The sequence below is a fragment of the Periophthalmus magnuspinnatus genome, chromosome 6 (genome assembly GCF_009829125.3).
Source record: "Periophthalmus magnuspinnatus isolate fPerMag1 chromosome 6, fPerMag1.2.pri, whole genome shotgun sequence".
Taxonomy (NCBI): Eukaryota; Metazoa; Chordata; class Actinopteri; order Gobiiformes; family Gobiidae; genus Periophthalmus; species Periophthalmus magnuspinnatus.
In genome coordinates this window covers 11,908,155-11,921,570 of record NC_047131.1, presented here as the reverse complement: position 1 = coordinate 11,921,570, position 13,416 = coordinate 11,908,155, and the positions used below count along the sequence as shown (strand labels likewise).

Below are 13,416 nucleotides of genomic sequence, written 5' to 3'. Positions count from 1 at the left end.
AGGACACCCAACACAAGCGCTCACCAAAAACACCCAACAAGAGCACCCAACAAGAACACCCGACAAGAGCACCCGACACAAGTACCCAACAACAGCAGCCAATGAGGACACCCAACAAAGTCACCCATGCACTCAGCTAGAGGTCACATCACTGTAGTATTATCAGTATTATAATAGCAGTGTAATAGTACCAGGGTAGTAACAGCAGTACAGTAGTAGACCTCTCTGGGATCAGCTCTGAGACTATAGTACTGGACCAGATCCATGCAGACGAAACTGCAATCAAATTCACACCTTTACTTTAAAATAATAGCTTAGTACTGTTATTCAGAGAGTTACTTGAATGAAATATTTTACTGTCAAAATCTAAATCGACTATAAATAGAAAGAATGTTTAAGTATATGTAAATTTAAATGTTTTGCAGCTCCAAATCGCAAATTGAGCTGAATAAGACTTTACAAAATTTGCTTGGTAAAGTAGTTTGCTATAAAAATACACATTTGTTGAGTCAAGGAGTACTTTTACCGCAGTTAGTGACTTACAGAACCTTGTCCGAATTGAAGAAGCCTCCTCGATGAGTGGCGAAATGTCTTCAATCTTAAAAAACGTCTTTACAGATGACAGAACTCAACTGTCTTTTGCTAGAGTGTCATTAATATTTCATTCCCGCCCCCCTTTGGAAACTCCTGATGTATATGCTATAGACTGATGGTTTTCTGATGATTGCCATATTGATTAGTCTAACCCTACCTGGAGGGAGCAGAGCAGCCGGGCCCCTCCGTGTGTGTGTCTGCACTGATAGAAGCCTGTTAGGGCCCTGTCGGAGCTCTGGAGCCTCTCACCTGGCCCAGTGACACATAATCTATACTCTCCTGAACTGTTGACTTGACCCAGAGCCAAGTGTAAGGGCCCACCCCCAGAGCTGACTCCAGGGACCCCCACAAGGAAGCACACACACAAACATCTGCACATCTCCACGGGGCTGTCCTGATCTTCTGCTCCAGTTTATGTGAGATGAGAAGTAAAATAGTCTCAGCGTTGGAGCACGTCTGTAATGAGACAACAAGATGGATGCCGGTCAGTCCAGCTCAGGCACATTTGGATCTGAAACGTCACTACGCACATGGGAATTTTGGACACGCTTCATTTTAACATTTAACAACTTCATGAATAACAATGTAATGTGCTACCAACAAACTGTAATTACATGTTAATGCTTTTTACAGCATCGTTGAAGACATCCTAAGCGTCTACAGTGCTTTACTCATTCATTTGTAGCCACAGCTGCCCTGGGACAGACTGACAGAAGCGACCACCACCAACACATACACTCAAAGACAAAGAACTTGGTCTGAGCAGGAAACGAACCTCTGACGTTCAGGTTGGGGGACCACCGCTCTAACCACTGAGCCACTGCCACCTCTAATTTTTAAAAATATATTACGCGCTATAATATAATTAATCTTTTCACGACATTACCAAATTATTATTATTGTTATTATTATTATTATTATTATTATTATTATTATTATTATTATTATTATTATTATTATTATTATTATTATTATTATTATTATTATTATTATTATTATTATTATCCCTGTGATGTAAATCCTTTAGGACCTAAGGTTAGGCAAGTATTAAGGTTAGACAATCTGCTGTTTGTCAGTGTGAAATACCGCTATGAAGTGTGCGTCTCTGTATGTGAGGGTTCCTGTGTGTGAGGGTCCCTGTGTGTGAGGGCCCCCGTGTCTCCGTGTGGGGCCCGGTGTCTCTTCTGTACTTGACACAACATGATCTGATGTGACCAAGCAGTGCAGGGTTCAGCGATGAGCCAAACATCAATCTTTCACCTGAATTCATATTTTATCTGCACTCAATCATTTACTACTGCCTCGCTCTCTCACTTTCTCTGTGTGTGTGTTTCTCTCTTTCTCTCTCGTTTGCTCTCTTTTCCCTTTCTCTCTATCCTCTGTTTTTGGCTCCTCCCCTCTCTCTATTTTCCCTCCATCTCCCCCTCTCTCTCTACCCTCTTTTCCTCCTTTCTCCCTCTCTCAACCTCCCACTCTCCTTCTACGTCCTTTCCTCTCTTTCTTCCCTCTCTCTCTATCCTCCCTAGAGTCTCCCTCCTCTCTCCTTTCTTACTTCTCTTCCTCCCTTCTCTCCGTCACTCTCTTCTCTCCTTCCTTCTCTCTTCCCCATCCCCTTCCCCTCTCTCTAGCTGCCCTCCCTCTCACTCCGATCTCCCTCTCTCTCCTCCAGCTTCCCTCTCTCGTGTTCCTCCCTCTCCCTCCCTCTTCCATCTCCCTCTCCCCTCCTCTCTCTCTCTCTTGTATCAGGACAAGCTGGCTTACTGACCCTTAAACGGTCAGAGTAGTGCCGCTTGGCTGCTCGGAGCTGCAGTGGTGCCAGAGCCAGGCTCCATGTAAATGATCTGATCGTTCCTCTAAGGCACCGCTCACTTTACTGTGTTCTGCTGTGTTCTGTGCATTATGTGTGTGCTATTGTGTTCTGTGTGTTCTGCTATGTTTTGTGTGTTCTGTGGTGTTGTATTCTGTGTTCGGCTGCAATCTGTATGTTCGGCTGTGGTACTATGTTTATATATATATATATATATATATGGAAATAATATATCTTTATTTATTTATTAAAGATACATTAAAAAATGTATTTATTAATTTACAAATAACAGATGACATATTATAAAGTGTTATATTGGATATATATATAATTTTATATAATATAAATATTTTATATAAGTATATATAAATTAAAAAAAATATATAAAATCTTATTAGGTACATTAAAGTAAGAGAATGCAAATTTCAAAATGTAGCTGGAAATAATATGTATTTATTTATTTATTTATTGATTTACAAACAGGTGGCATTTTAGAAACTGTTATATTGGACATAAATTCAGAAAAATAAATACATTATATATATATATATATATATATATATATATATATATATATATATATATATATATATATACATATATATATATATATACATATATATATATATATATATATATATATATATATATATATATATAATGGAAGTCAATTAACCTATCTTTGATCAGAAATTAATATCAAAATTAATACAATAATTTTTGAACCATTTACTCAGTAAGTAAAAAATAAAATAAAACAAAATATAAAATAAAATAATAATAATAAAATATAAAACATTATTAAATTAATTCTAGCATTATTATTATTATTATTATTATTATTATTATTATTATTATTATTAATGTCTTTTTTGCATTAATGATATGTATTAATTTTATACATTAAAAAAGGCAAAAATATAATAACATTTGTTTGTATTTATTTATACTTATTTTATATAATTTATTATTATAAAACTATAATAAAAATGTAATCACAATAAAATAACCAATAATAATAATAATCATCATCATCATCATCATCATCATTATTATTATTATTATTATTATCATTGTTGTTATTCTTGTGAAGCAAATCCTTTATTAATAGATCAGACACAGTTAAAGCTGGGGTTAAGGTTAAGCAAGTAATAAGGTTAGGAACTGATGTAATTTCAAAGTAATATTCCCACAAAACCTGGAATCACAGCATCTCTGTATGTGTGTGTGAACAAATGTGTGTTTTTCGTAGTCATTGACCCTTCCTGTGTGCGGCTGGTGTGCTCCGCTTCATGAGTCATTTAAAGAAATGTTCAAAGTGTGCAGGCTGTGTGCTGGACCAACACTGCTGACCTCTGACCTCCCAGAGCCGCCCAAGTGTGAACATGGAAGAGCAACACTCCCATCTAGTGGTCACCTTTATACAACCCCTCCTGCCCCCTGTAACCCTTAATCGACTAAAGGAGAAACTAGGCTTCTTCTAATAAAAAATAAACATGATTAGCCTACATAAACATCAGTTTAAAAATGTATATAGCAGAAATGGAAAATATTTTGTTTAAAGGTCTTATTATGGAAAATTGACTCGTGAGCTTTTAGCCTTGTTAGAATACTGTTACCTCCTCAAAAACAGACCAGGAGTTGTGTTTTGTTTCATTCACACATGTTTGAGGAACACTTTATTATTAGTCTGTCTACATCTTCACAGCTCAAAATGCTCGGTCTCACCTTGAGATGTCATGAAGTGGTAATTTTCATTTTAACAGCCACCTTTTATCTTTTCAGTAGATACTGGCAATTCCAGGGCTGGAATTATCCCATATTACTACATGACGTCACAAGATGGAACAGTGTGTTTTCTGTTTGAGAGAGGAACTAAATATGTGTGTGTGAATGAAACAAAATACAACTCCAGGTATATTGTGATAAGGTAACAACATTATAACATAGATCAGAAATTAGCATAATAATACAATGTAATTTATTAATTTATTCATCTGTTAATTATTTTAAATATAAAACAACACTTAGTCCATAAATAGCGCTGTTGCTGTAATTCTCCCGTGTCCTGTCCTGCAGTACACTGACTTATACAGCAGATGGCAGCAGTGAGTACACTGTGTGCCTGTCTATGGTGAGGGGCTATAGTGTGGAACCTAGAGGAAACTTAGACACTAGTGCTGCCTCAATTCCGGTGGCCATCTTGTGATTGTGCGAAAAGCAAAATTTGATTAGAAAATGATATATATGTTAAAAAAAAAAAAAACAAAAAAAAAAAAAAAAACTGGGCAAGGAAGCGCATTTTTTTATTTTATTTTATTTTTTATTTAAGGGTCACTTAAATTATTAAAAAAAAAATGCGGGCGCTAGGAGAAAAAAGTCATAATATTACGAGAATAAAGTCGCAATATTACGAGAATAAAGTCGTATTTTTATGAGAATATAGGCTGCTGTGCGTGAATGACTGACCAGTGCGTTATGAAGAATTTGGAGCCTTTTGTTCAGATATAGCAATTTCTTCTAAATCTGTCTGGTTCCTCCGACTAAACAAACTTGCAGTGTCCCTTCAAAGTACTTATACTGATGACAGTGTGGTGATGGTGGGCTAAAAGACACAGTATTTCATCGTGCATAAACCCCAGTTGAAAGTTTATCTGAACAAAATGCTCCAAATTCTCCATAACACACAACGCACTGGTCACTCACGCACAGCAGCCTATATTCTCATAAAAATACGACTTTATGCTCGTAATATTACGACTTTTTTAATCGTAATATTACGACTTTATTCTCGTAATATTATGACTTTTTTTTCTCGTAGCGCCCGCATTTTTTATTTTTATTTAAGTGACCCTTATGCTCCGTCGTAGCCCTAAAAACACTACACTGCTGATCTATATTTTTACACAGAATTTGTGTCCATGTATTGACACACAAACATGTGTCAATACATGGACACAACCTTAAATAATCATTTCGTTTACTCCTATTACAATAAAAGAAGAATGTATTGACTTTTAAAATGTATTTGTTTCTTCAAGATTTGGGCATTGGATGCAAATACAAAAAAGTGCAACTACCATAGTATTTAAAGAAGAAAATGCATCTCCACAAACGTGACTACTCCAGCTTGTTTCCATGGAAATGTATGGCTTAGAAGGTACCTCCCTCCATAGAGAATGTGTTTAACTCTATTTCCATGGAATCAGGCAGGTGACGTGCACCTCCAGAAAGTTACATACTGTACCTTTAAGAGATACTAAATGGACTCAAAGTCCAGCTCCTTATTCTTGAGTAGAATATTCCACTCAGAACATGCTGGAACTGGGTTACCCTGGCGAGAAGTCCTCTAGCTTCACTCCTCCTCCGCCCCTGTGGTGAGCTACAAGTGAGCGCAGAAGAAGAGCAGGTTGCTAGCTGTCACTTGTAGCACTAGCATGTTAAAGTTAGCAGTATGTTTTGACTCAGTTTACAGCTATAGTTTGTCCGCAGTGACGCGTTCCTCAGTAGTAACTCCTCCTAAGCACACAGTCAGGTAAAGAGACCAGTCGTGTCTGTGTCAGGGCGAGCATGCAGGACAATACTAACATCAGCTGCTCTGCTAGATCTGCCTAAGTGGGAATGCTAAAGCTAAGCAAGCTAACTTTAGCCTGTTAGCCTCCTGTCTGCTGGGGCAAGTGTCAGCAGCTCTCTGGAGGTTACACTCAACAGTTATAGGTTTTTAGATTTAAATAGCCCATGGATTAATATTGGCTACTCTGTTGTTTATTGGTTTGAGTATCTTGGTTGTAAAAAATACAAATAAGATAAATATATATGTGTATTTTGAGTGTGTAATTATTCATTCTGTCATTGTCAAAGGAAAAGTTTTGGTTTCCACCTCACCCACGAATCTAAATTTAGCATTAAAGGTGCACAGTGTAACTTTTATGCAAGTCGATAACTGTAAGAATTCATGTTTTTCAAGGAATTTCTTAACCAATAAAAACATAGAATCAATCAGGCGCAAGATGGATACGTTTAATGCCTTACACTGGAGCAATCCTGGTAAAAGAATAACATCCCCATGGCAACAAGCTGGTGGCAGACCCCCACCCCAAAAAAAAGTAATTACATAGCCTAGTACATTAGTCAAACTGCATATTGTAACAAAGGCATGAATAACCTTTAACAGGGCTTGATGTTAGGTCTGCATTATACTGGAACCACTAGCCTACTTGAATTTCAATAGAATTTTAGAAAAGAACATTGGAATAACAATTGTTTAATCATACAATTTTTAAGAAGACCCCTTGCGTTTGTATCTGCTATATAGGCCTAGCTACAATCTATAACACCTGTGGATTATGTTATAATTTGCACATTTTTACTACCAATATTAATCTAAAACGACTTAATAAAAGAAACGAGTCTGCTGACTTCTGTGATGCCTAATAGGAGCTGACGTTGGCGAAAAAGTCATCACAACAAAGAGTTGGCACCTTAAAGGGATAGCTAAAGATCACTCTAGCAAGCAGTGAAAATGACAAAATGACTATGCAGTGTTGCTGAATCTTACGTGTATCACTGATTTAGAATTAAAATTGGAGAACAAAGTAAGCAGAGAGCAGTGGGCATAATCCCGTGGTGGTAAAAATGGGGATTGATCGGCAATATGGCGTCTTGAAAATAAATGATTAAAGATTGCTCACACATGCACGAATCACTCAGAATACAACTTCTGTTAAGTAAATTGTGAGAGGAAATAACTATAACATGCTTTAATGCATTATTCCAAACATATCGAGAGTGTTAGGGTTAACCGCTTAAACATCGTGTTCAGACATAACAGTAGGAATACGAAATATTTACTCTTAAAATTATTGATGTATGATTTAATTATATGTGCTCAAAAATGTTATAAATCCCTCTAAAGCTACCACCTGCACATTTTTTGATTTTCTGTTATCAGATGTCAGATGTGAAACCTGTTCCCTTCCCCCTCTCCTCACCTGACCCCAGCCCTCATCTGGCCCCTCCCCTCACTTGGCCCTTCTCCCCTTCCCACATGTAACTCTGGCCTTTGTTCAGCCTCACCTGTACTCTCTGCTCTTCTTTTGTCAGACCAAGGCTAGCACACTGTCAGACAGCAGTATAGTAGATAGCATCAAGTGGTGTCATGTGAGAATATAACGGGACTGTTTCGGTCACTCGAATTACAAATAGTAGCTTTAAAGCAAAAGTTTGACATGTGATATAAACCCATGTGACCCTTTGTCTCCTACTGTTTGTCCCAGGCCCACAGGCTGTGATGCGTCGGGGGGACCAGGTTCCACGGGCGTTCCAGGCTCCAGTGGACGTCCATGCTAGTGCAGATGGACAGGTGTACATGTTCAAGAGGAGGAGTGCCGAGTCGGCTCTGTGTTCTGAGGAGGAGGAGCTGAGTGCCCTGGAGCTCCGGTCGTACCAGTCACCTCCAAACCACAGCACCACACAGGTCCTGGAGAGAGAGTTGCAGCTTGGAGACAACCTCAACAAGCTGGCCCTGCAGTATGGCTGTCAGGTGGGCGCCTCTTCACGACATATAGTTCATATTAGAGTTTTACAAAATGTTTGCTTCAAATGTCTCTTAAGTTAATAATAATAATGGCTTACACTTGTAATGCGCTTTACAGGCTTGTCAAAGCCTCTCAAATCGCTAAGTTACACCTTAAATGAACAACTATAGATCTAATCTAAAGTCTAAACAACGACAGCATTATGACTTAAGCCCAATGAAAAGATTCAGCTCTAAACAATAACTATGCCAGAGTTACATTAGCTAAAAGCCAACTCAGTAGCTACCACTTGAAAAAGTTCATGTAACAGTTATGCTACCCTGCAGGTAAGGGATGGATTATTCAAGTCCACTTCTCTCATGGTCGGAAGTTGCAGGCTGATGTGGGCTAGCTTTTGGTGCAGAAACAAATATCTCTTCTCTCTGTCAATAGAATAGGTTCCAGGGAAGGCTGCAGACATGAGTCTGAGTAGACCAAGGCACCTTTATTGTTGAAGCTGTGACTACAAGGTCTCTGGATCGAGTGGTGGACTGTCTTTTGAATAAGGGGGATCGGAGTTGTGATGTAATTATGGGTTTCAGGAAAATGGATTCTAAAGTATTTGGCATAGCAAAAGCCCTCTGTTGTTGTAGTAATAATGCAATTAAAATCTAAATCTAAATCTTATTTTGAATGGGGAAAGGTCCTTGCAAAATCCTTCAAATTTCATGTATTTATTTATTTGATTGGGACAATGCATGGTAATGATACAACATGAATGTAAACACACCGGAATATAGCCAAAGGCTAATTTCCATTCATTGTCCCAGAGGGCTTGGGTCACAAATAAAAAATTGCACTTTGCACTTATTCCGCAGTTCCCATAATTGCACATTCCACAGGAAGGAATCATCGGCCTCAAAATCTTGAATAGGGAGTTTCTCCTGCATCCTCAGATTCACTGTGGATTTGGCCCCAGTCGTGTCACTGGTTTTCTTCATTATCTTTATGCATACAATTTCTTGTCACAGTTAAGAATAGGGGCCATAGGGGGTCTGGTTACCTACTGTTAAAACCTTTTTTTTCCTCACCATCTGACATAAAATTAGACAAAACTTTTCCTGTTTCAGGCCAATTAAAATTACCCAAATCATTTATATTTGCTAAATGTCAAAATAATGAGAGATGGATTATTTTAGACAATTTTTTTTATTACTTTCTTAAATCACACGTTAATATACATTTTTTTCACACTGTATGGCTTGGGTCAAGTGTTCTGGAGATCCTTCCACAAGGTTCTCATAATAGTTGGCAGAAATTTTGACCCATTCCTCAAGACAGAACTGGTGTAACTGAGCCAAGTTTGTAGGCCACCTTGCTCACACATGCCTTTTCAGATCAGCCCATACATTTTCAATAGGATTGAGATCAGGGCTTTGTGATGGCCACTACAAAACAATCCTTAAGCCACAGTGTAACCAGTTTGGCTGTAGGCTTTGGGTCATTGTCCATTTGGAAGACCCATTTGTGCCTAAGCTTTAACTTCCTGGCTGATGTCTCGAGATGTTGTTTCAGTATTTCCACATAATGTTTTTTCCTATTTTGTGAAGTTCACCAGTCGCTCCTGCAGCAAAACAACCCACAACATGATGCTGCCACCCTCATATTTCACAGTTGGGATGGTGTTCTCAGGTTTGCAAACTTCCCCCTTTTTCATCCAAATGTAACAATGCTCATTATGACCAAACAGTTCAGTTCTAGTTTGGTCAGACCACAGGACATGTTTCCCAAAATTAAGGTCTTTATCCCTTTGTGCATTTGCAAACTGTACTCTGGCTTTTTTATGTTTCTTTTGGAGTAATAGCTTCTTCCTGCAGAGTGGCCCTTCAGTCCATGTTGGTACAGTACTCGTTTCACTGTGGATAATGACACACTCTTACAGCTTCAGCAGCATCTTCACAAGGTCTTTTAGTTGTTTAGTAGTTTAGTTGTTTTTGGGTTGATATGAACATTTCAGACCAAAGCACATCCATCTTTGGGACACAGAACCCATCTGCTTCCTGAGCGGTGTGATGGCTGGACATTCTCATGGTGTTTATACTTGTGTATAATTGTTTGAACAGATGAACATGGCACCTTCAGGCATCTGGAACTTGCACCCAAGGATGAACCAGACATGTGCAAGTCCACGATTCTCTTCCTGATATCTTGGCTGATGTCTAAAAATTCCTTCTCTCATTATTTTGGTATTAAAATAGAAAATAGAAATAATTTTGGTAAACCTAATTGACCTAAAACAGGAAAAGTTTAGCCTGATTTTATGTCAGACAGTGAGAAAAAAAACATGTTTTTTTATGTATTGTATGTAAACTTCTGGCTTCAGCTGTATTTTAACCTGATCCATACATCAGATTATTTCACTCTCACAGACAAAAATAGAAAAACAAGTGAAACTTAGTCCATAATAATAAATCTTATGTAGGTGTCTGGAGCCTCTGATAAAACTTGAAGCCATGTGTTTGTTGTTCCCAGGTGGCTGACATAAAGCGGCTGAATAACCTCATACAGGAACAAGACTTGTTTGCCTTAAAGACCATCAAGATCCCGGTGCAGAAACACAGCTTTCTCACTGAGGTGCCCCCCACTCAGGATGGCCTCCCACCCTCACCTGATGCCCTCCCACCCTCACCTGATGCCCTCCCACCCTCACCTGAGGAGGGCTCTCCCCCAGCGCCCACACATGTCCGGGAGGTCGCACACTTCCTCATGGAGCTGGACAATGACATGGAGAGACTGATCCAGAGCACTGAGCAGGAGGACGAGGAGCTGCTGGAGGTCTGGGACAGGCGGGATCACAGGGGTCACAGGAGACAGAGGAGTCAGGGGGTCAAAGGTCAAGGCGCAGACTGGGGCATCAACTGGTGGAACGCCGTGATTGCCATGTTGCTCGTAGGCATTGTACTACCGCTCTTCTACATCATCTACTTTAAAACTAGGCCCTCGGAGGGTGGTCCTGTAGTGCACCCTCTGGTCACTAATAGCTCAGGGTCAGCAGGGGGCACTCAGGGGCCAGTTCAGGAGCCAGGCTAATGCACCATCAATGTGTTAGAGAGGGCCCCCAAATGTGAACTCATGAGGGGACAGTCAAGTGCCAATATTAGCCTGGAACTGTCTGTGTCCATGTTTAATTTATATGTGTTGAGGAGAAACAGTAACAGTGCTGTTGTATAGACTCCTGTCGACCTGTGCCCTGTGTCACTGAGTTGCATTAGCATTTTAATACAGAGGATTTCAGCAGGTTTTCAGATCCTCTTTAAATTATCAAATGTTATTGTTGTTAGTGATGCACTGATCCAGCTTTTTCTGTTCCGATACTGATACTTTGGCTTTAAATAACTAAAATATAACGTTAAACAGGGTCTGAAAACTTCCTGTCTCCACTGTAAATTATGTAAGATTATGAGGACAGTAAAGTTACTCAGGGAATATTCGGGTCATGCCACTGCGCCATTCACATGCACAATATGGCATATGTTTGCCTTATATGTAAAACAATCTAATTTTTACATGTACAAAATCCATAATATTATCAGACTATGGTATTTATTTCATTAATAGTTGTGCACCAAGTATAAAAGTGTTATAATTTAAATGAAAAAACACACAAACCTTGCCTGGTCAATCCAGTTTTGTCACCACTCCCTCCATCGCGTCTCAAGCCAGCGCCAAACACGGACATCTAATCAGATTTGTTTATTTGAGTGATGCACGTGAAACAAAGGAGCCCATTGGTCACCCATCATTTTGAACAAAATCATATTCCTGATTAAATTCTTCTAATACTTTCTATTTAGACAGAGTTTAGTGCTCTCATCGATTCTGTAGAATTTCGTAATATTTTTCAGACACCTGTTATTTTTTTCCCTCTTTTTTCGTCATAAGCAGCCATATTTGTATTGAAATAGACAGACCATACGTGTTCCTGACTGGCTATCTGAACTTGGGGAGATTCACTGGTGACAAGACTCACTGGTCTTTTTATAAAGTATTGGACAAGTATGATTTCTGGATCCCAGTCAAACAGAAACCTACTTATCTCATTACCTAGTGGCAGACATGCTTTTGATTCAGTGAAACCTACAGACAAATATCACAGTGTCCACGGGTACCACTATTCAAAAAATAATACATGCTAATATCTCTGGGTCAGTTTGTGGGTGTACTTGTTCTCTGGGCTAGTAAAAATCTGCATTATTTGTTTGTTTGTTTCATAGACTATATATAAATGGACATAAGCTAACCTGCTAGCCACTGCGTTCCAAATAAGGAGTGAGCATGGGCGCGAAGTAGTTGCTTTGAGCTCTGGTTCCAGTCTCATCTGTTGAAAAACGGTGGCCTCTGTATCTGCTGCTGTCAGGCTTCACTTTTTCACCTCAAAATGTTCGTTTTAACCCGCTCTACATGATCCTGGGGTTCTTATTTCGCTAGCTTGTTCGGAAATCAGGAAATCAAGAGGTCACTCCCACTAGCATTAGTAAAAGGTTTGATTGGTGCATTACATTCGACGACCTCCCTCCTGATTGGCTTTTTGGTTGCTATGATACACAAGCTCAGATTTCCAAATATGGGTCTTGGCTCTAGATACAACTACTAGCCTAGATTATCTTCATTTGGTTGCAACTGAACACTATAGGTGACGTCACACTCCCTCGGTCCACTTCTTTATTTAGTCCATGGTTTGTTTATTTGTTTGTTTGTGTTGCCTTTACCGAGCCAAAGTGACAGTGTTTACAAAGAGGAAATCTGCAATAAGGTGATCAATGCACCAGCTGTTTAGTGCCTTAAATATAGTGAGATTTCAGTATCAGTCTCTAAAGTGAGTCTTGCACAGTGCTGCCGTCTGTATTATGTCTTGATTAAACGTGTGACGTGTGAAGCACCTCTGAAGGTTTTCAAATCAGTGTAAACAATTATGTGAAGAAAAAGATTGTTGAACTGTAATAAAGATTTGAACTCCGAAAATGTTTAATGCAGAGTTTCTCAAATTTAGTCTGAGTTTAATAAAGCCTGGAGTCAAGAAAGTGTGCTAAATTATTATTATCTTTTTTTTTCTTTTTTTTTTTTTCTTTTTTTTTTTGAGGGATTAGCATGAGAAGAGAACTTTAAAAAAGAAATGAATAATACCCCCTCTTTAAGCAGGCTTTGGGGTCAAAATGCTCTAATAATAGTGTTTTATTGTCAGAGAATCAGGAAGAATGCTAGCTGTTGTTAGCTCTGCCATCATTGCAAAGCTCCATACATTACTCTTTGTGGTGAGTAATTAAGATGCTCTGCTTTAAGTAAGTGAGGAATAACTTTGGACCGCTGCAAACCATTTAAAATGAACTAGTTCTGTTTTTCAGATTTTTAAGAAATTAAAAGCACAGTGACATTCAGTCTTTAGGTCTGTGAGCCTGTATCATTAGAAAAGTGTCAGATAGTGCATGTATCTGTAACAAA

At 38.7% G+C, this 13,416-nt stretch overlaps 1 protein-coding gene across 2 annotated transcripts; it reads left to right on the top strand.

The window, feature by feature from the left end:
* The first annotated feature begins 5,769 nt into the window (after positions 1-5,769).
* On the top strand, positions 5,770-12,992 carry lysmd4 (LysM, putative peptidoglycan-binding, domain containing 4). Of its 2 annotated transcripts, XM_055222596.1 has the most exons (4): positions 5,792-5,936; positions 7,678-7,943; positions 10,450-10,585; positions 10,628-11,858. In XM_055222596.1, the coding sequence occupies exons 2-4, from the start codon at positions 7,692-7,694 to the stop codon at positions 11,005-11,007; spliced, it is 768 nt and encodes a 255-aa protein (XP_055078571.1). In that variant the 5' UTR covers positions 5,792-5,936; positions 7,678-7,691; the 3' UTR covers positions 11,008-11,858. The 2 variants fall into 2 exon arrangements, with proteins under 2 accessions (XP_033824054.1, XP_055078571.1); XM_033968163.2 differs by having other exon boundaries at positions 5,770-5,936; positions 10,450-12,992.
* Positions 12,993-13,416: the final 424 nt, after the last annotated feature.